General features: G+C 47.3%; 1 protein-coding gene across 1 annotated transcript in view; it reads left to right on the forward strand.

Annotated features, from left to right (window-relative positions):
• LOC147885336 (binding protein) overlaps positions 1 to 23,068 on the forward strand; it is a 92,461-nt gene that overhangs the window by 50,995 nt on the left and 18,398 nt on the right. Inside the window, exon 7 of the mRNA XM_087396522.1 lies at positions 6,098 to 6,261. Coding sequence (XP_087252648.1) covers positions 6,098 to 6,261 — 164 coding nt within the window. The remainder of the gene's footprint in view (positions 1 to 6,097; positions 6,262 to 23,068) is intronic.

Here is a 23,068-nt window from a genome sequence, read left to right on the forward strand (position 1 = left end):
GTGAGATTATTCATACCCTCAGAGGCCAGTGGGACCAGATTCAGGGAGACTCCCGGGCTGGGCAGGAGAAGCGGAGACGCTTCCTCCAGGCTTGGGATTCACAGAGCCTCTTCTTCGAGCAGACTACGCAGGGCCTTCGGTGGCACTACTCACCACCCCGATGGCTGTTCATTCACACTCAGCATATTCCTCCGTGAGAGTATGATTTATTATGCTACCTTTTGGGTTGCGTCCGGTTTGTGAACGCAGCCCGTCAGCTATAAGCTGACCTCTTGTATCTTGTTCTCGAAGTAATATAATTAGAACTGTTTTTTCGGCAAAAAAAGAGATAGCTTCGGGTTGCTCTCCCACTTCCTTGCTTTTCCAGACCAGAGGTGTTTGGCCGCATTCATTCATGAGGCAATCAGGCACTGATAATGTTTACTCCGATCATAGAGACAAGGGTGAGGCACTCTAGCAGACTCTTCTCAGTGTACAATCACATGATTCTTTCAGCCGGGTTCTCACCTTGCGGGGCTTCGACAATGAGCGAGACCCTACCTCATGGGATCCCTTGCCTTTGCCTTGCATATCACCGAGTTCTTTCATCTATCTTTTCTTTAGTATGTCCACCCCTTGCTATCCGATCCACACCATGTTAACACTCACACCTTTTTGAGATGTGAAATTTGGTCCTTTTTCACTTTTACTTAGGCATATAGTTTGTGCAGTCAGATGAAGGAATATTGTTGTTTTAGTCCGAGTGCATATAGAGGCTTTTCCAAAACCTTGGTTTCAAAATTGCAACTCCATTTCTACTCCAATGGAACCCTGATGACGTTGCATATTTATGATGCAAGAGAGTCCTATGATATGTGAATGTACAGCTAGGCAATCAAATATCTTTTCTATTTGTGCAACACTAGACCAGATATTTAGTTTGTTGTTCCTAAGCTAGGAAGTTTATGCATAGTCTTGGTACTAAGATTTGGCAAATAGGTAAGCGTATCTTTTGTTATTATAGGCACATAGAAACTTGGATGCTCTTATTCAAGGGGTAAGCTTGCAGTTGATGCTTTGAGTGATTCAGAATTGTGTAGGTATTATGATATCCGGCAGTCCACAATGGGAATTGTTCTCTTATTGGGAATTTAAGCACTTGGTTGAGTAAGAGACAACCTACTATACCTATGAGGTTGGAAGCTTTTAATATTATGGTAGGTTTGGGAGGGCTAAGGAGGCTACTTGGAGATCTTCATGAGTGTCAGCAGACAACCCCTACCATTTTCACGGATAGACAGAGTGCTATGGCTATGTCACATCGAGCTTGTCATGCTCATACCAAGCACATTGAGATCACTAGGCTTCATGTGGGGGAGATTGCATTGACCTATTGCTCTACACAGAGAATGTTGTTGATTTGTTCACCAAGGCAATATCAAGAGAAAAGTTGGAAGCTTTTCGTAAAGCTTCAGGCTTATTTCCTTTTGGTGATCGATCCATTTACTTTTACATGTTCATATGGTCATCACAAGGAAATTTGTTAGATTATGAGTAGTGTGGTGAGAACACACTCTTGGGGCAAAATTGTCCACCAAGTTGGAGGTTTCTCCCCCTAGAATTAGTATTAGAGTGGTCTCCAATGTAGAGGACATCATTCTCATTTTGGTTATTCTCAAGTATTTACAACTCTTGCATTCTCAATATAAAACGACGTTGTGGTGTTATTCTCTCATCCTCAATCCCAGCAACAAGCCCTGACACAGTGTTCAAAAAGTGGCTACCTTTGCTCTATACGTCACTGTGACTACCTTCTCTCCATCCCTCACTGTGCATCTGTCGTCCTCAAAGTCACCACCATAACTTTGCTTTGCAAAATAGGAAACTGACAACAAATTTTTCTTTATACGTGGCACAAATAACACATCTGAAATGTAAAAATCTGCACCATCAGCAGCAATAAGAGTTATTTCACACACGCTGTTAACTAGATAGGCAAAATTATGCTCGTCTCGGAGAGACTAAAATGAAATTGTTTAGTCTTCACAAGCAGTTGTAGCTTGAATGAAGAGATTTTGGACTACTTTTTGATTAGCCATCTCCTTTAGTGCTAGCCTTCGTCATGGCTGAGTCTACCCTTCACCTTCGGAGTGCCGACAAAAACTCAGCTCGAAGACTTGGTTTAAATGGATGCTCAAGTTTATGTGGGTGTGTGAATTTGTATGTGTGAGAGCATATGTTTATACTATGGTCTACACCCACTGTTGGGCGCTGATGACGTTACTGGGGATGTCATAGTAGCTAGTCCCTACTATGTGTGATGGAGTTTATGGTTTTCAACCTCATGAATGACTATCATGAGATTGAAACTGCACTATGCTGTGTTTTTAGAGGATGAGTATGGGCATGTTCCTGGATTCATCTAGATATAGGCAAAATTATTAGCACAAGGGATTTGTTCGCCAGTTGGAGCAATCTTGAAAGACCTGAACAAATCCTTGGAGGTGAGGTATCTTTAAGCTCCATTGTCAAAGTACCTCTTGTGACCTGATCTTCATTCACATTCGGAGACATGTGCTCTCATGATGCATACTTTTATACTATGGTCTACCCATTGTTGGGCGTTGATGACGTCAGTGGGGATATCATAGTAGCTAGTCCCTGCTATGCGTGATGGAGTTTATGGTTTTCAATCTTATGAGTGACTATCGTGAGATTGAAACTGCACTATGTTGTGTTTTTAGAGGATGAGTTTGGGAATGTTCCTAGATTCTTCTAGGTATATGTGCTCTCATGATGCATCATAATTGTGAGACAAAGGGGAGCAATGAGCAAGAGTGAGAGCAAAAGTAAGTGTACTGAATAACTGAATAGAATGAGCAAGCACAAAAATGAGAGTGAGGGGTTTTGTCTAAGTGACAAAATCCTATCCTATTTACTAACCGTAGTTAGGGATTGGACTGTGGTTAGGGGAAAAACCTGAATGAGGGAAAAGTGCCGTGGAGGTACAAAATCAGCATGTGGATCAGGAGGAAGTTACTGTAAATTCTGATTTTCAGCATGAGCCTCAGGTGGGGAACCAAATGCTATAGTAAGCATCCCCTTAAAAACATCATTTGAAGAAGTTGGAATAGTAAATTCAGCATTTGTATGTGCTAATTATCTGAAAATATAACATCTCTACTCACGTCCCTTATTTGACAACTTATGTCGAAACTCCACAAGCACGTGGGCATATGTAACACAACCAAAAACTTTGAAGTGATCCATTGAAGGCTTTCTCCCTTGCCATGCCTCATAGGGAGTGATTGTCTTCAAAGCCTTTGTGGGAGCTTGATTCAAAACATAATTTGCACACATGAGGCTTTTGAGCCAAAACTTGTGAGGCAACTTCTTACTAGTGAGCATGCATCCAGCCATCTCCATAAGAGCGCGATTCTTGCGCTCAGCTTTGCCATTTTGCTGAGGTGTAAGCCTCATTGTAAGCTGATGCGTGATGCCTTTCTCCTTCAAAAAATGCCTCAAACTCATGAGACATATACTCCCTCCCTCTATCTATGCGAAGTGTCTCCACCTTGAGTCTTGTCTCATTCTCAAGCATAGCCATAAAGTGTTTGACATGCATAAACACTTCTGCTTTTGCCTTAAGACCATAGACCCAAGTATAATTGGTGAAGTCATCTATGAATGTAACATAATAGAGATAACCACCAAAAGCAGGTGTCATCATGGGACCGTAGTCAGACATCACTGTGTATGAGATGTAATTTTCGAGTAGCTCTTACTGCTCCATCCTTCTTACTAGGAAATCTATGCATCTTGCCAAGGATGCAGCCCTCACATGCATGAGGAGGAGGTGACACCAAGGGAGGCAATGCATCAACCATAGCATGCCTCTAAAGTGTCATCAAGCTGCCATAGCTCATGTGTCCATATCTGGCATGCCATAACTCCGCCTACTGCATCGCAACAGTGGGAGTGCTCACTGAAAGTGCAAGATCAGATATTTTCTTATAAATGTCAAGCTGAAAAAGACCATGACACAAAGTGTTAGACAACATCAAAGCATAGTCCTTCTCTTTGTCTTGGACTGCACACTTAGCATCATCAAATATGACCTGAAATCCTGCTCTATTGAGAGAGGACACTGAAAGCAAATTCTTCTTTATACCAGGCACATAAAGAATATATGTAATTCTGAAATCTGTGCCATCTGTGGATGTGAGTATGATGTCCCCCACTCCATACAGTGAATAAGAAGACACCCTGCTCTGAAGACTTGCAACAGTCCATACAGTACGGCTGTACAGACAGCTAACGTAAGCTGCATGGTTAAATGCAGTTGATTGTACGGACAGAGTATGGAATGGCGGCATTGATGCAGCAGGTGCACGGCGACAAGATGTACGGAATGCAGTACGGAACTCGCACTGTGGTACGGTGCTGTATGGCACTCTAACAGGTACGGTACGCAGGTAGGGGAGCTCCACAGTTCGCATGTGCAGTACGGGCGTTGTCAGGTACGGAATCCATACGCTGTGCGAATGGCGGCGCTGTACGGAGTGCTTGCGGGAGCTGTAGGTACGGAATGGCGACTGAGCTGTACGGCTGTACGGACTTGACACGCAGGTACAGAATCCGTGCCGATGTATGGACAGTGGCAAATCTTGTACGGGTGGGCAGAAAGGAATTGCTCTGATACCAATTGGAAGTGTACTGAGCAATGAGCAAGATGGAGAGCAAAGGTAAGTGTACTGAATAACTGAATAGAATGAGCAAGCACAAAAATGAGAGTGAGGGGTTTTGTCTAAGTGACAAAACCCTATCCTATCCACTAACCGTAGTTAGGGATTGGACTGTGGTCAGGGGGAAAAACCTCAATGAGGGAAGAGTGCCCCTAACCTACTTAATGATTTACATTTTGAATTGCTTTTTTGTCTATGCATTCCAACCAGCTATCCCTAGTGCTAGTCTAGCTAGAAGATTAAGCTAAATTAGCAGACCTGTAGGCTGGTTTAGCTACAATTTTTGGGGCAGATTTCTAATGCAGACTGCAACCAACAAATTTTTGAGTCATCTTTTGGTTGCAACGAATTTATAGGGATATGTTAGTGGGCATGTGTCTCATCTTGTAGGTAATTAACCTGCCACACCAGCCAGAGGCGACCCAGGCTACAGGACCTCCAGCTCCTACACAAAGTCAGACTAGGTGGGACTCACATGATACTCAGGTCCTATCTCTGATCTTTATGTCAATCAAGAGATCCATTCCTCACAGCTGTTTATATAGAACTTCACAACGTGCATGGGAGATTCTTGAGACCATTATGATGTAACAGGACGTCTTAAACTGAAAATGATCAGATATCAGAGCATTGCAGTTACCAAATGCAGACAACTTTTTGAGCCAAGCGTCTTAATACCTCAAGGAGCCCTTCCACAATGAAGGCCTTTGCTATAGCCAGGCTGTAGGTCACCACCTCTTTATGAGAGGCATTAGTAGTATTGGCCATTCTGTCATAGACTACAGTCGTATGCCTGGTTATATGTTCTTGAGTGTCCTACCCTCTTCATATCTATCTTTAGAAATATTATTTCACCCTCCGACATTGTTGGACCTCCGTTTCCTAGTTACTACTTACATCGTCACTTTGGCTGCTCAGGGAAGTATTAGACTTTGGAAAGCAAGTTGGTTTGAGGCTCTAGCCATTATACCTTGAATTGAACAGGCTACATTGGTGAGCATGTTTTCCATAGTGCTGTGCAAGATTGAGCCTCGTATGGATATGTGTTGGACAGTGATGTAATTCTCTTTTATAGTACTGTTTTGTCAGGGCAGAAGTCCCATGCCAATGTTCAATTCGCCTGTTATGTTTCTGAAAGTGAGCACTTTATGCTCTCTATGGAGTCTAAGAATATTAAACGCATGGGGTAATAAAGCGTTGCAAAGATTCGATTTGTCAGGAAAAGGAACAAGAGATAGATTGTGGCTTCCATAAATGTTCTATTTATTAAACCAAAGTTTGTGTATTTTCTTGTAGAATGGATTGTTATATTGTTTTCTTGAGCTCATGTGTGTCTGAATTTTCATATTGCCTTGATATTGTCTGTTGTACAGAAATATATTCAGGTTCTTGCCAGCTCAGTCAAATCCAGTGTTCATTTCAAACCGGCACTTCGCTGTGTGTGTGGACTCTTAGAGGCTATCCCACATTTCAACTATCAAGATAGTTTGTTGTCTATTGTGGTCCCACAAATGGATTCTGCAGATGCTTTGTGCAGGTATGTCACTGTTTCTGTGATGCAAATAGACATGTGTCAGTTTTGAATGCACCATTTGTATGCTATTATCAGTGGACTCAGCACATAGACTGAATTATGGAGGGTCGGAATTGTTGATTGTATTTTGAAGGTGTTCTAAATCTCACTTTTTGTGATTTTGGTAGCAGGATACAGCAAGTCTGTGCTTTCTTTTAAGTTTAATGGTCACAAGGTGCTATCAGCCTAGGTGGGATTTAAAAAACCAGATATGACAAATTTGTTTTTAACCTTTTATCCCAACGACAAGTACTCAGTGAATTACACATACATTGAATCCATCATAAATGCATTTTAAATCACACTTGAGCTGTTGACAATTTCTCCATCTTCACTCTTGTATCGAATAAATATCTAAACCTAGTCTTCAATCCAGTTATTAGTACTTTGCCCGATCAGTTACCTTTTCTAAGCTTTGTTACATTGAAGTCTTTGTCTGGATAGAGATGAAGAGAAGATGCTTCTTCTTGACTGAGTATGCCCTCCACCTCTGGTGCTCCAGAACAAAAGTTGGTACAAGGACCTTTGTGTAAAATGTATGTGTGTGGATGCATGGATATGTAAGCATGTGTGTGAGCATATATTTATACGATGGCATCAGGCATTCACGATGTCAGTGGGAATTGATGGTTTTTGACTCATATGTGTGATCTCATGTAGTCAATAACTGCACTGTTGGGTTTTGTTTGTTTGTTTTTTACTTCCCAGGGAAAAGGTCCATCTAATACATGTAAAGGATTTGTAATAGCACTTTTGATCATATGTGATGGGAAGTCCCTATGGTACTTGGAGTATCATTGTGAGTAGGATTCAGCTGTGCTACTTTACAGCCTGACATGTAGAGTCCTGACCTACATGAGCGAAAAGGGCAATGTGGATACCCTAGATGAGGTGCCCTTGATAACATGTGATGTAGGGAGCTAGCGGTGCACCACCCAGCATAGGTTCTAGATACAAGTACCACCCCCGAGCCTGCAGTTTGGTCCCCCTGTGGGAGATCGTCCACCTGATGATGAGCTAAAGGCAGGTTCCGAATCTAGAAAAGGTCATTATGGGCCCAAACTGCATTTTGCCTTTTGACAAAGGGTACCTGCACAACCAACATTTTGGAAAAGCTGCATGCAACCTCATTTTTAGGACAAGCCGAGTGCAAACCAATCTAGATGCATGCATAAATAGATTGCTTACACTTAGAGCTTCTTGGGCACATAGTTTGCAATGAAACAGGTTTGCTTAAAAACCAAACATTTGGAAACGTTTGGTTGAAAACCAGCCGTTAACTTTTGGGTTACCTAGTCTGGGGTCAAAAAAAGAGGCAAATGATTGAAATTTATGATTCATGGAGTATACTATTACCAAATACATGCACTTTCTGGAGCAACATATGTGTATGTGTGCAATTGGGACATTTTACATGTGTTACAGGCATGGAAAACAGATGCTGAGCCCATTTGGATTTTTTCCCCAAATATTGCAAAATTTGAATTTCCTTGGACATTGAGATAGTTCTAGGGACCCAACTGCCATAACTCTATCGGGAAGGGATGCTCCTATGTCGGCCTTGTGGGAGCCCTGGCTTTTGCTTGGTGAAGGGGTGAGTTGGAACTGAGACGAGGAAGTTGGGCCTTGGCCAGAGTGAGCAGATGGCTTAGGCAATCCTGTGGTGATGGTGATCACTGGCAGGGGCAGGGGAGGGGGGCTGTGCGAGAAGAAGAGAGCAGCCAGACGTCTGTGAATGGGGGCAGAGGGGGGGAGGTGGGAGGAGGGGGGTGGGACGGTTGATAGTAATAGGGGGAACAAGGTAGGTGCCTCTGCACTTGTCCTCGGGGGAGCCTCCTTGGTCAGTTGAGAATATGTGTGTGTGTGTTGGGCGGGGGGGGAGGATGGTGTCGACGTGCATGGCATCCTTAGTTCTTTGTGGCTCTCTTGCCAGGCCTTTTGCAGTCCACGCGAGTCCAATCCCCTCTTGGATGGATCAACCCTAGGGTTCTGAAACTCTGCTACTGTCTGTTTGTGCGAGGATGTCTATGCTCTCATTCTTTCGCTGTTTGTCCGGGCACAAGGCAGCTCTCAAGGAGTGCAAAGAGCAACTCCAAGTTATTTAGATTACCTAAATTGTAGACTGAAATAAAAGCGATATTATCGGCCATACATCAGTTTAAGACTTTTGATTTTGATTTACACTCCTTGATGAGGGCTATACCCTCATGAGATAGTGCCCATTTTCCTTCCTTCCTAGCAGCCTTGACCTTGGCTAGTTCCGTTGCTTTTTGGGCTAGTTGGGCTCGTGTGAGTTCTTCGGCTACCCAAATCTTAGTACCTTTCAGCTTGTATGATTGGCGTAGAAGGTTTAGTCGCATATCCCTTGAACTAACTGTGAGTACAACATGTCCATTGGAATTATGAATATTAGTCATTGAATCCTCGTCATCATCTCCTGCTCATTCAATGTTAGGAGTAGCTGCTTTGATGTTTGCTAAAGTCTCATTGTATGAGTCCCCAACCTTGAACCAACCTTTCGGAAGCCCCCCAATCCTGATCTTCAATGCATTCTCTCGTTTGGCTTTGTGTTCCTTGATTTCTGCTTGGATATGAGTCTTGCTTGTCTTTGTGTCTACCTCTGCAATCACTTCTTTTTTAATGTTTTGTACCTCGGCTTGTACAAGATCCTTCACTGTAGAAAGTAGTTGAGGGCTAGGAGGGGAAGCCTTGTATGTCCGCATTGCCTTATCAGCCACGTCCTGTTTACCAGATCCTTCGTGAGCTTGTACTCGAGCTGTGAGAGCGTCTACTGGTTGCTGTAGATCTCTCACGTGTTGTTGTAGAAAATAAATCTGATCGTACTGTCCAAGGATAGGTCTGCCAAAACCACCTCGATAGTATGTCTTTGCGTAGGGAGAGGATGTCCTGGCGACTGAGGAATAAAGAGGTTTCCTCATAAAAGTTGGTGGTATTTGGGTTGCAGCAGAGGGAGATTTCAAAGATAGGTTAGGCCATTCCATTTGAGCCATATCTTACGAACGGAGAAGTTGACGGGCTGACTACCAGTGATGACGGCCTAGCTACGAACTGGCTACAAGCGGAGAGGGCTACACAGCTGCAGTGAGAGGGCTACGCAGGTGCACTGGGAGAGAGAGAGAGAGAAGTAGAATTTTATTATTGTCCTCGGGGGGCCAAAAATGACCCATGGGACCTAATCCTTAGTACAAAAATCTCCTCTGCTGTGGAGGGGTCAAGAATTTTCAAGTTCTTGATGGTACAAAAAAAGTGGAGTGACAAAAGATCCCAACACTGCCAGAGAGGTAGTGGAGAGAACTGGCGAGATCTGAGTGGTGTCTGCGAGTATTTGTTGATAGTCGTCTCTGATGTGTGCATATCGGGGGCAGTGTAGGGCTATATGTGCCTCTGTTTCTACTGTTTGCGAATCACAGAATCTGCAAATTCTGACATGTCGCGGCAGATTTAGCCAAGCTCTTGTCTCTATTGCCAAGGTTTGTGACCGTGTGCGGAATCTAGCAATATTCCTGTGATAGAGAAGAGGTATGGGAGTACTGATGTATGGCTAAGCAGGGGCATTTGGTGTCATGAAAGATGACCAGCATAAAGGATTTATTTGATCTTGATAGTATTCTAGCTTGGTCCTCTTTTCTGCTGTCAACCATTGGGTTTGTAGAGTGCATAGTAGGGACAACTGGAATTCTTGCATCTTGACCCTTTCAGGGGGCATAGACAGGTATGATTCCACTTTACATCTGCTGAACCATTTCCTTATATCTGTCCCCCATCCTGTGCAGATGATCTTGCTTTTACGATTCTTCTGAAGTTTCATACTAGCAGTCCATGCTCTATGTGGCAATCTTTCTTTTGGCATTTGTTGTACTTCCACTAGGTACTGCATCACTCTGATCAGTGCATGGAATTCAATTGGCCGCCTACCCATTTCCAATAAGAGGACTGAATAAGGGGTAGTTGCCTTGACTCCTAGATGTCTTCGTAGGAAAGCTTTTTGTATTTTTTCAATCTCATTCCATGTGGAGAGAGAGATGCTGCCCCCCCATACTTCTACTCCATATAACACTGTTTGAACCACATATGCATCAAATAACATATTCCGAATCTTCCAGTTCTAGGTGTCAGTGTGCCTACAGTCGTTTTCAAATTGATAGTACTTCCCCCAACCTGTATCCAGCCTTCTTTGTGCACATTGCCACCATATGTGATCGGTTGGTATGTCAATTCCCAAAGGTATCGACATATTCAATGGGCTGCCCCTCAAAGCTGATAACCGGGGGATGTTCAGGTTAGGTGGTGCATACTGCCATCATTTTGGTTTTGGCATTGTTAACTTGCAGCCCACTTTTCGTGCAAAAGACCTGTAGTACCTGTAATAGTTGATACATGGAGTCAGGGTCATTAGCGAAAATAACCACGTCATCTGCATATAGGAGCAATAGTATTGTCCATAGCCCAAGCTTGGGCTCTTGTATCCCTTCTTCTTCTGCAAATTCATTAATCAGTTTTTCTATCTTGTCAATGCATATTCCAAAGAGTGTGGGTGAAAGAGGGCAACCTTGTTTCACCCCCATATTACTTTGGAAGGCAGTTGACAGTCCATGTTCTTGCCTGAGTCTGCATGATACCTTCTTGTATATGCGAGAGATGCCTACCCTTAGTGCCAAAGGGACTCCGAGGTCTTGCATTCTTTTCCATAGGCCACCTCTCGGGACTGTATCAAATGCCTTCTTGAAATCTACAAAGCAACACAGAAGAGTTTCTCCTTTGAGCCTGCTCTCATACATGAGTACTCTTAATGTGACCAGGTGATTTGCAGTTCTATGTTCTTTACGGAAGCTTGCTTGGCCAATGGCCCTCTTCTTGGCCTCTTCAGCCCAATCGCTGATTTTTGCCTCAAGCACTCTGCTAAAAAGTTTAGCTAGTGTGGAACTGACACACAGCTGCAGTGAGGGCTACGCAAGAGAGAGAGAGAGAGAGAGAGAGAGAGAGAGAGGTATTAATGTCCACGAGAGGCCTCGCAGGCCTATGGGAGAAAGTACACTAAAGAGAAACTCATACAAGCATCAATGGGCGCTCTAAGGCCCTTGCTGAATACTAATCTATATTGATCTAATGAGGTCAGTCAAAGCAAACTGGGAGCTGGGACTCAGAAGCTGAAGCCTAGCACCGTGGTGGTTCTCTGGTGAGCTTTGAAAATATCTTGGTCTAGAGATCGAGGAGATTGCGCTCCCCGTTGAGCTATGTCCATAGTGACCCCTCGTCTCTGGGGGTCTCCACTAAGGAAAGCTGTGACAAGACAGACCTCGATAGCTTTGCGTGTCGTGAGTGGTCTGTGTCCCTCTCTCGACGGCATTGTTTCGGCTCCCTCTGCTAATCTAGGCTGCCCTCATATCAGCTAACTCCGCCTCCTCTATTCCGTGTGCCATGGAGCTGACTCCAATGCGTAGAAGTCTGTGACGCGTTGCTGTGCTCGATCAGCGTCTGTACCCTATGGCCTGGTTGCCTCCTGCTGCTCTCCAATCTATCGTAGTAGTGTCTCCTTATGTCGGTGCATCTCCATCAGATAGAGCCCAATGTAGACTTGATCATGGAAGTGGATCAGTCACGAGAGTGGACCAAAGCTTCTCCCCTCCAGGTTGAGGCAATGGTATGGTCCCCGCATCTCAGATAGGCTGGGCAAACACAAAGAAAATGCTCCTCTGTCTCAACCGCCCCTAGTGTCCATAACATACAGAACCGTTGCTCTCTGGGCATACCTGCGGCTCTCACAGCCTCAATCCTCAGCTCATGGGACGAAACATGCATTTGCCGGATTGCGATTTTTCAATGCATGTAAGACTCCTCTGTCCTCGAGGTGCTGGGGTCTGATGATAAAACCCTCCTCCGATACTCTTAGGAAGTGGTCGCGATAGAATTGGATCTTGGTAGGGAGCTCTTCTAATAAAACAACCAAAAAAGGTTCATGGTGGGGACAACGTCGAAAGAAGCTTTTCTATAGGTGTCACCATTTGGTACTTTTCTCAAGAAATGAAGTATAAGCTTTATTAGAATTAATTTCGGTCAAAGAATGTTGACTTTTGTTTTTTTTTTTGGGCGCAAAAAGTAGTGCTAGTTATATTGCTTGAAAACGAGAGTACAAGAAGGCCTAAAGGCCAGCGGGCTGTAATCACAAAACGGATACAGCCAGTGGTAACAAAATAATTACAAGCCTCTCAGGGCATAATCATCTGAGTGTGGACAAACAGCCACGGTGGGGGGGAGTAATGCCACTGAAGACTCTGAGCAGAGTGTTGGAAGAACAGCTCTTGATGGTCCTAGTCGTGAAGGAAGCGCTGTCTCTTCTCCTTCCTTGTCCGAGACTCCCCCTGAATCTGATCCCACTGACCCTTGAGCGTGTGAATGATCGTGTTCCAGATGTCCGCTAGGGTCTATGTAGCAGAAGAAGCCTGATCTCCTAAGGTCTGCGCGCATCTGGAAGTCCAGATATGCCAGCCTACAATACTCCCTATGATCTCCCAAACTGGGTGCCGAGTCGTCGCTCCTGCATCTGTCTCTGTCAGATGCCAGGGGAAGCTTTCCATGTATGCCCTGGTGGCCTGCGTGATGAAGAAAACTGGATCTTGCCGAGAGAACTCATAAGCCAAGTGATGTTCCATCTCGGTGCTGCACGAGCAAACAGTTCCTGAAGTGATCGGTCCTAGCTCTGGTGCAGCCCTCGCTAAGATCCCCATGACTCCCTTCCACACTGTCTGAGCATGCAAACAGCTCCAAAGGCAGTGCTTCAGGGACTCCTCCTGAAAAGACATCTGGCAGAGCCCCTCCTGCCCCATATGCCTCAGCCATCTCCCAACTGGTAGCCCCTTGTGGACCACCATCCAAAGAAAGTAAGAGATCTTCCTCGGCTACAACTTGCCTAAAGAGTCTTCTAGAAGGTACGAAGAAAGACCAGAGATATCCCTTGGGCATACCAACTATGTGCCTGGGTAGGTAGCCTGCGTTGGAGAGCCCCAAAAGCACGTCTACCAGTACGCGCGCTGTATGAGAAGAAGGGGGTAGGGTTCTTTGTTGAGGTCTCCAGTGGTGGCCAGTGCCACTCCCCTGGGTCCCACTCCACCTTTGTCAAGGAGCGGCCCTCCCAAATCCAGAGTCTCCAGTCCTGGTCCTGAACAATCAGGCGGTCTATATGCCACGCTTTCCCTTGCAGCCCTATGATGCGAAGGCGCTGCCAGGGAAGCTAGGGGTCGATCACGGCCTCTCTGCTTTGGAGATGGCTACCATCGGCGACAGAGAAGAAATGAATCGAGGAGTCTGAGAAAAGGCTTGCAACCACCAAAGGAATGCCGTGGGGTGTGAACTGCCCTAGCCACCTCTCATCTCCTGGGAAGAGCTGTCTGGTGATCATGGGAATCCTCCAACCTGCAGGAATGGCAGCATCGATCTCCGCTCGCCGAGCCTAGATCCCACGTGCCGTACCTACTGTTGCTGCCAGCTCGCCGGGGCCCAACTAGCTATAGACGTCCCTCCAAACCCGAAGCGAGCGCGCAGGCCCATGCGCCCAGAGCGCCCATGGGATATGGGATCTCTCTCCAAGCTGGCGACCTGTATCATCTATCACCCGGCTGCTCCAGATCAAGGGCTGTCTGTCTATCTCCTCTCGGCAGCTGGGGGGAACCTGGGAGAGGCTGTGCCGCAACTTCCTCCAGATCGAGATGAGGCCGCGGAGAAAGGGGGAGCGGGGCTGAAGTGAAAATCCACTGGATAGAAGGCTGCCAATCACCCCCTCTTTGGGGGATACACGCGCTGAGACCCTACTGAAGCAAGAGCTTCCACGTCTGCCCTCCTGGGGTCAGACCGCGGATAACTAACTTGCCAAGTACTGCCTGACTCTGAAGTTCTAGATCTATGATGCCAAGACCGCCCTCTGTCTGGGGGAGAATGACTGTGTCTGCCAGGCAACCCGGGCTCTGGTGGTGCCGGAACTGTCTGAGCCAGACCACAGAAAGTTCCGCACCAGTCTCCTCAGCTGGGTACGCACAATCTCAAGAAGCACCAGGAGGATGCCACATACCAAGCGGTGGCTAGAAGGACCTGATTGATCACAAGGGCCATGCCTGCCAGAGATAGTCGAGCCGTGCTCCAGAAGGCTAGCTTCCGTCATATGGAAGCTAGGACCGGTAGGAACTGCTGAGCCGGCGTGATATCCAGCCCTACCTGGAATCCTAGGTAATGTGTCGTCTGTCCTCTAGGGATCCAGCGAAACCCCAGGAAAATACCCCACTGTGAGCTGGTTCCCGGATCCGTAAGAAAACCAACTAACTTATGCCAGTTGATTTTCCCCCAGCGGCTAGGCAGAAAACCTCTATAGACAGTCTCACTCGCTCCAGTGACTTGATATCATCTTGCACATACAGGGCCGTGTCTTTTGCATACTCGGAGTCCAGAAGTTCTGCATCGTCCCGGATAGGGAGGCACATCCCTTGAAGACCAGTGGAACGGGCTCGTAGGAAGTGAGTCATGGCCTCCGCAAAAATAAGGAAGAGGTAGGACGCAAGCGGGCAGCCCTGACGTACCGAGCGCTCGAGGGAGAATCTCTCCCCCATCCTGCCACTGATGATAACCCGGTTGGAGGTCGATCTGTAGAGGCTAGCAATACCTCGAATCCACTCATCCGGGAAACCGAACCGAGAAAGTGTGCCCTCCAAGAAGGACCAGTCTACCCTGTCATACGCCTTCTCAAAGTCAAGAAGGAGTATGGCAAGGTGCTGGCCACTATGCTGGGCCCACTCCGTCGCCTCTGAGAACGTGAAGATGTTGTCCAAAATGCTGCGATCCTGGACAAAACCAGTCTGGGTATCGTGGATCAAGTCATGTAGCAGGGGTCGGATGCGGCCATTGATCATCTTGGCGAGGATTTTATTGACAGTCGGGAGGAGGGTGATAGGGCGCCACTGTCTGATCTCCTGACGGTCCCTCCCTTTGGGGATGAGGCAAATCAAGCCTGTCGCAAGGCTCTCTTGCATCTGTCCGCTGGAGAAGATATGCTGGAAGGCTGCGAGCAAGGGCTGGTGGATCTGCTTCCAAAAGGTGGTGAAGAAAGCTCTAGAGAGCCCATCCTCACCTGGGCATTTCTGCCCATCAATATCGCTCATAGCATCTTGCATCTCTGCCACGGTGAATGGGGCGAGAAGGGTCTCACTCATGCTAGGCTGCACGAGCGACGGCGTATACCTCCACACCTCCTCCCTGCACCGGTGGGCACAAGGGTCCGGGGGCTCCTGCTGAAACAGAGATCTATAGAAATCTGTCGCCAAGTCTCGAACCTCGTCTGGATCTGTCCTAACACTACCATCCTGCGCTCTAAGAGATCGGAGCAGTTCTCCTGCTGACCTCTGGCCATGAGTCCTGAAGAACTCTCTGCACATCCTGTCACCTTTCCTAGCCCAAAAGGACTTGGAAGCGTGGAACGAGAACTCTGAGCGTCACTGGGTGATCTCCTCTAACATGGCTCGGGCTCTAACCTCCTGTCGTCTGAGCTCCTCAGAGCCTGGAGAAGACTGCTGCATCCGGTGTATCGAGGCAAGGTCTCGTGTGAGACCCCTCTTCTTCGCCCGCCACTGCTGCCTGACCAGAGTGGCCTCCTGCTGACATATGAGACTAGACTCGGCAAGAACCTGAGGTACCTGAGCTGCCATATCCCCCATGGGGTCCCAATCCTGCTCCCACAGGTCCACTACTCTGGAGTAGATGGAGTTTGGGATCCGGCACAAGCGGGGAGGTAAGGAATGAGAGGCTGAGTCCAGGACTAGGATGACTGGGGCATGGTCAGAGAGGGTCGTCTCTAGAACCACCCCTGACTCTCCACCTCTGCCTATCGCCATAGAAACGGTCCAACGGCTCCAAAAGTCTGCCTCCCTCCCTCCTGTAACCCCAAGAGAAGTCCAAGGTCCTTGTCCATTTGCAAAAGGAAGGCTCCCTCCAACTGTCCCGACCTCCCACAGCGAACAAGGAGTCCCATTCTGCCTGCTCCGCCTGAGCTATACCGAGGAACTCTGGGCTCCGTCCCTGCTGATCCTCTAAAGCCTCAAGGTTATTGAAATCCCCTCCTACAATCCAAGAATCCATCTCTGGCAATAAGTCTGTCAAAGAGCTCCAGAAAGCGGCTCTCCGTCTAAGGTTGATCGGGGCATAGATATTCAGGATGCCGATGCGGGATCCCTCAATATTCAAGCCCACCCAAAGTGCTCGTCCTAGGATCAAGGTGCCAAAACCATACACATGCTGAACTAGAGAAGCGTTGATGGAGGTACAGACACCCCCGCTCCTCCCCTGCTCGCCAATCAAAGGTTCCCAGTAGGTGTGGGAGCGCCGTGTGAGGACCTTCCCACACTTACTGGTCTGAGAAGCCGAAAGCTTGTGTTCCTGCAATAGGAGCACATCTACCCTTCCCACCAAAGCTGGCTGGAGCTCCTGTCTGAGCACCATCTTCCTGGGGCCGCGGGTTCGTGATGAGTGGAACCCGTTGACGTTCCAAGAGATAATGCGTATACTCATGAAGAGGAGAGTGTGCAGACGAAGGCGCTTCTGTGAAGGTTTCGAAGGAGAGGCCGGATCATCGGACCCATCCTCTAAAACCTTCCGTAGAGGCCGATCCCAGTCCTGTACCTGCTCTTGGGACTGATCACGAATCGTTTCCCAAACATTTTCATTCGTCCACCATTGCTCATTCCCGTCACTAGTGATAGTAAAGGAATAGCTAGGACCATCATGGGGGGCAAGCACAGACACCTTACCCTCCGCCCCCTTTCGGAGGAAGAAAATGCTGATGTCTAGGCATGCAGGGAAGGAGCCAATACCAGCGGCATCCAAGTAATCCCAAGGTCTTACTTGGTAAAACTCCAAAGGTAGAGCTCTAGGAGCTGCCCTTGGGTGGGGGGACGAAGATGAGGAGTCAGAACCAGAAAGAGGGGTGCTGGCTGTCGAAAGAGCTGGAGTGGTGTTGGTCGTTTGTGGGGAAGGGCCTCTCCCCTCCACCGGGCTAGGGGGGATAGGCGCCGAGGAGGTCTGTCCTGGCTTGGGGGCCGCAGGCGGAGGGGGGGCTTCCCGCAGGATCATGCTCGAAGGAGAGGGGAGGGCTGAAACCAAAGGTGCCGGGGGGGGGGCGGGGGGTCCTGGAGGGGGGGGAGGTAGGGGAACCGAGGAGGAGGGGGGGGGGAGGGGGGTGGGGTGAAGGATGAGGAGGAGGCTGGCTGACCTTCTCCTTCCCTTTCTCCTTCCCCTTACCGGGCTGCTGCTGATTGGTGACCACAGGGGTCTCTTGCTGGAGAGGGGGGGGCTTTTTGGTTACTGTTTTGTTTCCTTTCCGTTTCCTTTTGACCTCAGTCCAGCCTTCCCCTTCTGGGAGGGGGTGTCGATGCCTGGCGGGGGGGTTCCTGAGTTGCCTGGCTGGGGGCCAACTGAGGTTCTGTCCTCGTGAATCGAGGGCAAGAGCGCGCCTGGTGCCCGAAGCCGTGGCATCTCAGACATTGATTTGGGCGACCAGTGACCATAATGCGCTGCGTCACCACACCTGTGTCCGTCTCAATCTCGAACTCCGAGGGGATACTCTGCGGATTTAGGACTGCCACTTTGATGCGTGGCACCCTTTGGGCTGCCGCCGCATCAACGAAGGTGTCCTGCATGAGCCAGCCAAAGTGCGCCCCCAAGTCCTTGATGATTGGGCGAAGCTCTGTTGCGAGGCATGGGAAGATGAGGGTAACTGGATGGCGGGGGATACGGAAGCGGGCATCGAAGTCCGCTACACTGAAACACCTATACCATGGGACCATAAGGATGATCTTCCCACCCACAGAGGTAGGGGACCGTCTGACCATATCGCTCGCAACCTGTGCTGAGGAGAGCTTGAGCCAGAAGATACCACGTCCCATGAGTGCGACCTCCTTAATGTGGCTGTCCTCAAGGTATAGGGTGGACTGCAGCCAGTCCCTGATGTGTGCTCGTGAAGAGGCGTAGCCAATGACTCTTCCATAAACGGAAGTCTGGGAAAAGTCAGTGGCGGCCTGCTTCACCAAGGAGACCTGATGCTCTGTCAGTGTTATGCGGTAGGCTGAAGGAGGGGGGGGGTCCGTCTGGGCCACCGGTTCTGGACTTACGGCCGCCATACCGCACCGACATGTGAGGGAAAGAGGGGAGTGGAACAGTAGGAGACAGTAGACACTAGGGAGTGTGGGTGTGTAAAGAAATGCATTGAGCCACACCACAAACTCAAAGGTTTTATTAGGATTAAGTATTCACCCTATGACTGTCTTAGGACAGTCATAGCGGTCGTAACATTTAAAGGGTGGCAATGTGCCTTTACCCCAACAACCTCCCACCTAAAGGCCAATGTGCCTAAAGGGGAGAAAAGAATAAAAATTACAGCAATATACAGTTACTGTATACAAGACCATAAGATAAGAATGGTCTCATCCTAATCCCATGATGCGGCGACAATGTGCAAACTGCTTTGTAGGCAAGTTCTTAGTGAGCAAATCTGCAGGATTATCATCAGTGTGCACCTTCACAAGCTCAAGCTGCTTGTCCTCCAGTACCTCCCTGATAAAATGATATTTCACATCTATGTGCTTGGTCTACTGATGAAAGACCGGATTCTTTGCCAACATGATAGCACTCTCACTATCACAATGCAAAACTGGTATATCTCCTGTAATGCCCAAATCTCCCACTAGCCGAGTAAGCCATATTGCTTCCTTGCAAGCCTCAGTGGCTGCAATATATTCAGCTTCTGTGGTTAACAGTGCAATGCATTTCTGCAAACGAGACACCCATATAGCACCTCCTGCAAATGTGAAAACATAACCGGTAGTAGACTTCCGGTTATCTGCATTTCCTGCATAGTCTGAATCTGTAAAACCATGCACCAATGCATCTTGCCTACCATAGCATATGCACAAGTGTTTGGTACCCTTGAGATACCTTAAGACACCTTTCACTGCTTCCCAGTGCCGCTTGCCTGGATTTGCCATATACCTGCTGATGACTCCCACCGCAAAAGCAATATCCGGACGAGTGGCAACCATGGCATACATCAAAGAACCAACTGCAGATGCATACGGAACCTTGGCCATCTCAGCCTTATCATCATCTGATCTGGGGCTGTCCTCACTGCTGAGTTTTAAATGTGGAGGCAACGGGGTACTAATAGACTTCCCCCCCTCCATTTTAAACCTCTGCAGTACTTTGCCAATGTACTCCTTCTGTGACAGGAACAAAAGTCCCTTGGACCTGTCACGAATAATCCGCATACCAAGTATATGGTTTGCATCACCCAAGTCTTTCATGTCAAAAGACTTATGCAGTTGCTTCTTCAAAGCACTAATCTCCTGCTGAGATTTGCTGGCAATCAGCATGTCATCCACATATAGAATGAGTAGCATCAAACTGCCATCCTTTGCCCGTTTGGTGTACAAGCAGTGATCGGTCTCACACCTATGATACCCTTGGGACTGCATGAAGGCATCAAACTTCTTGTACCATTCCCTTGGTGCCTGCTTGAGTCCATACAAGCTCCTCTTGAGCTTACACACAAGCTTCTCTGTTCCTTTAACAGCATATCCCGTTGGCTGACTCATGTAGATCTCATCATGGAGATCTCCGTGAAGAAAAGCAGTCTTCACATCCATCTGACATAAATCCATGTCCTCATGAGCAACAAGAGCTAACACTGCTCTCAAAGTAGTCATCTTGACTACAGGGGAAAAGATCTCATCAAAGTCAATGCCCTTCTCCTGCTTAAATCCCTTGGCAACCAATCTGGCCTTATACCTCGGTAAAGCATTTGAATCCACTTTGACTTTGTAAACCCACTTGCATGGCAAAACCTTTCTGCCTGCAGGTAGCTGCACCAAGTCCCATGTATCATTTTGAAGTAGGGAGTCCATTTCTAATTGCATGGCTTTCTCCCACTTCCTTTTCTCTGTTCTTCCCATAGCTTCCCTGAAGCTGGAAGGCTCACCACAATCTGTCAGCATGATAAAATCAGCCACATTATTGGCTTCTGGAACAAACTTGTGAGGAGGCCGTTGTACACGGTTGCTCCTCCTAACAAAATGCTCCGTATTAGGCTGCTGTCTAGCCTGTTCGTCATGCATGATGGGTGGCTGTACCACCATATTTGGCTGTCCTACAACGCCATTTGCTGGCATATCCAGTGGTGCATCATTGGCAAAATTGTCTGGCTGATTTTCAGCCTATATACCCTCTTGAACAGGGTTATTTACAGCAGCTTGCTGCTGCATATTAATGGGCATTCTTTGCTGTCCGACATCATCATAAACAACCCTCCTGTATTCCACAGGTTGCACGGGTTCTTTGTGTACACTATCCTCTTTAAAGATGACGTCATTGCTGCGTATAATCTTCCGTTTGACAGGATCCCATAACCTGTACCCCATGTCACCTTCGTCACCGTAACACATGAAGATGCATTTGAAAGACTTTGGCTCCAGTTTGGTGCGCAGTTCTTTGCGTACATGAGCAAAGCACTCGCAGCCAAACACACGTAAGTGCTTGTATGAAGGTGGCTTGCCAGACCACACCTCCTCTGGCACTTTCAGCTCCAAAGCCTTGTTCGGCGACCTGTTAATTAGGTGAACTGCTGTTTGCACGGCTTCTGCCCAAAAGCCATGGGGCAATGCAGCATAAGACAACATACATCGAACTTTCTCCTGAATAGTTCGATTCATCCGCTCACTCACACCATTTTGAGGTGGATTATGAGGGGCTGTGAGTTCCTGTTTAATGCCCTTAGCTTCGCATAACTGTACAAAAGCATGTGACACATACTCACCCCCATTATCGGATCTGAGGCATTTCAGCCTACATCCTGTCCGATTCTCAACCTGAGCGACAAACTTCTTCAAAGCATCTAAGGCATCGCTCTTATGCTTCAAGAAATAGACCCACACTTTGCGTGTGGCATTATCAATAAAAGTAATGAAATACTTTGCACCCCCTAGTGATAGCTGTGGCATCTCACACAAATCAGTGTGCACTAGATCAAGCGGTGCTCTATTCTGGGGAGTTCTCCTCTTATGAGGAGTCAGAGAATGCTTTCCAAAAATGCAATGATCACAAGTAGGCAAATCTGAAAATGAAAGAGACGGCAGATAACCCAAACGTGACAGTTCTTGCATTCCTTTAACGGACATGTGTCCCAACCGGCTATGCCACAATGAAACCTTCGGCAGCTCGGTTATGGCAACAACATGATTACCTACACTGGAAACATAAAGAGGGTACAAGGTATCTCTCTTATAACCCTCAGCCACTACAACCTGGCCATCAGTAATCACCCATTTGGAATCCCCAAACTTGGTGTGGTAACCACTGTCATCCAATAAGCCATTCCAATAAGCGAGTGCTAATCAGATTTTTCTTGATTTGCGGCACATGGCGAACACCATCAAGCATGAAAATGCGTCCGTCAGGGAATACAATCTGTACACTGCCAATCCCTGCAATCTGACATGCATAGTTGTTCCCAAGATGAACAACTCCATGAGTACCTGTATAGGAAGTAAACCACTCCCTATGAGGTGTAACATGAAAAGAAGCACCTGAATCCAAGAGCCAGGTGTGCATGTCATGGCCATCAACAACCAAGGTATGTGCAATCACAGCAGAAGAGCATAAAACATCATGTCTATCTCCATCACTGTCCTCTGCTGCAACATTGACTGCATCCAAGTCATCTGCCTTGGCCTTGCCTTTGCCTTTGCTTCCACTGCCTGCATCCTTTGTTTGAGCCTTCTTGGCTTTTTGATCCCATATAAACTTGAAGCACTTAGACTTCACGTGTCCCTTCTTGCCACAGTAAAAGCATTCAATATCCTTTTTGCCACGGGACTGACTGCGGGATTTGGACTTGCCAGCAGATCTCCCCTTCTGCTGAGTCCTACCTCTTTCCTGCACCTGCAAAGCATTGGAAGACTTGCTGCCCATATTGTTCTTCCTGCTCATCTCCTCCATAAGGAGAGAGCTCTCCACATCAGCATACGTAAGAGTGACATTTGAATTTGACAGGGTGGTCTTGAAAGTGTCCCAACTCTCAGGGAGGGTACACAACAAGAAAGCAGCCTTGAACTCCTCATCAAGGTTCAATCCCTGTGCGATAAGCTGTGTAAAGATGGCATTGAACTCACTCAAATGTGAGGTCATAGCTGTACCTTCCTTCATGCGAAGGTCAGCGAGCTTTTTCAGCCAATAAACCTTACTGGCTGAGCTCTTTTGGGCATACAACTCTTCTAACCTCTGCCATAGGCCATAAGAGGTCTTTTCTGCCGAACATTGAACACAAGAGAATCAGTGAGAGTAAGCATGATAGACGCCCTTGCGGACAAATCAAGCTCCTCCCACTCATCATCTGCCATCCCAGATGGCTGGACACCCTTCAACCTTATGGGCTTAGAAATCTTCTTCAACAGAAGTACATTCAAACACTGTTCTGCCCATAATGCATAATTGTGTGCCCCTTCCAATTTCTTTATGTTCAGCATTGAGGATTCACTTCCCCCTGATGCCATATCATACAAGGAAAGTGCCTGACTCCCTGTAAGTCAAAAAATGACTAAGTAAAATTCTGATTTCTCAGAAAACCTGCTCTATCAAGAGCGAGGAGCACTCACAATAGTGCTGTTTTTTACTGTCAAAAAAACCTGCAGCAAAACAGAAAATTTTCCCTCCAGTCACTGTACCATGC

This window comes from Dipteris shenzhenensis, chromosome 25, assembly GCF_047967505.1.
Source record: "Dipteris shenzhenensis isolate YYH24624 ecotype China chromosome 25, Dip_SZ_1.0, whole genome shotgun sequence".
NCBI lineage: Eukaryota > Viridiplantae > Streptophyta > Polypodiopsida > Gleicheniales > Dipteridaceae > Dipteris > Dipteris shenzhenensis.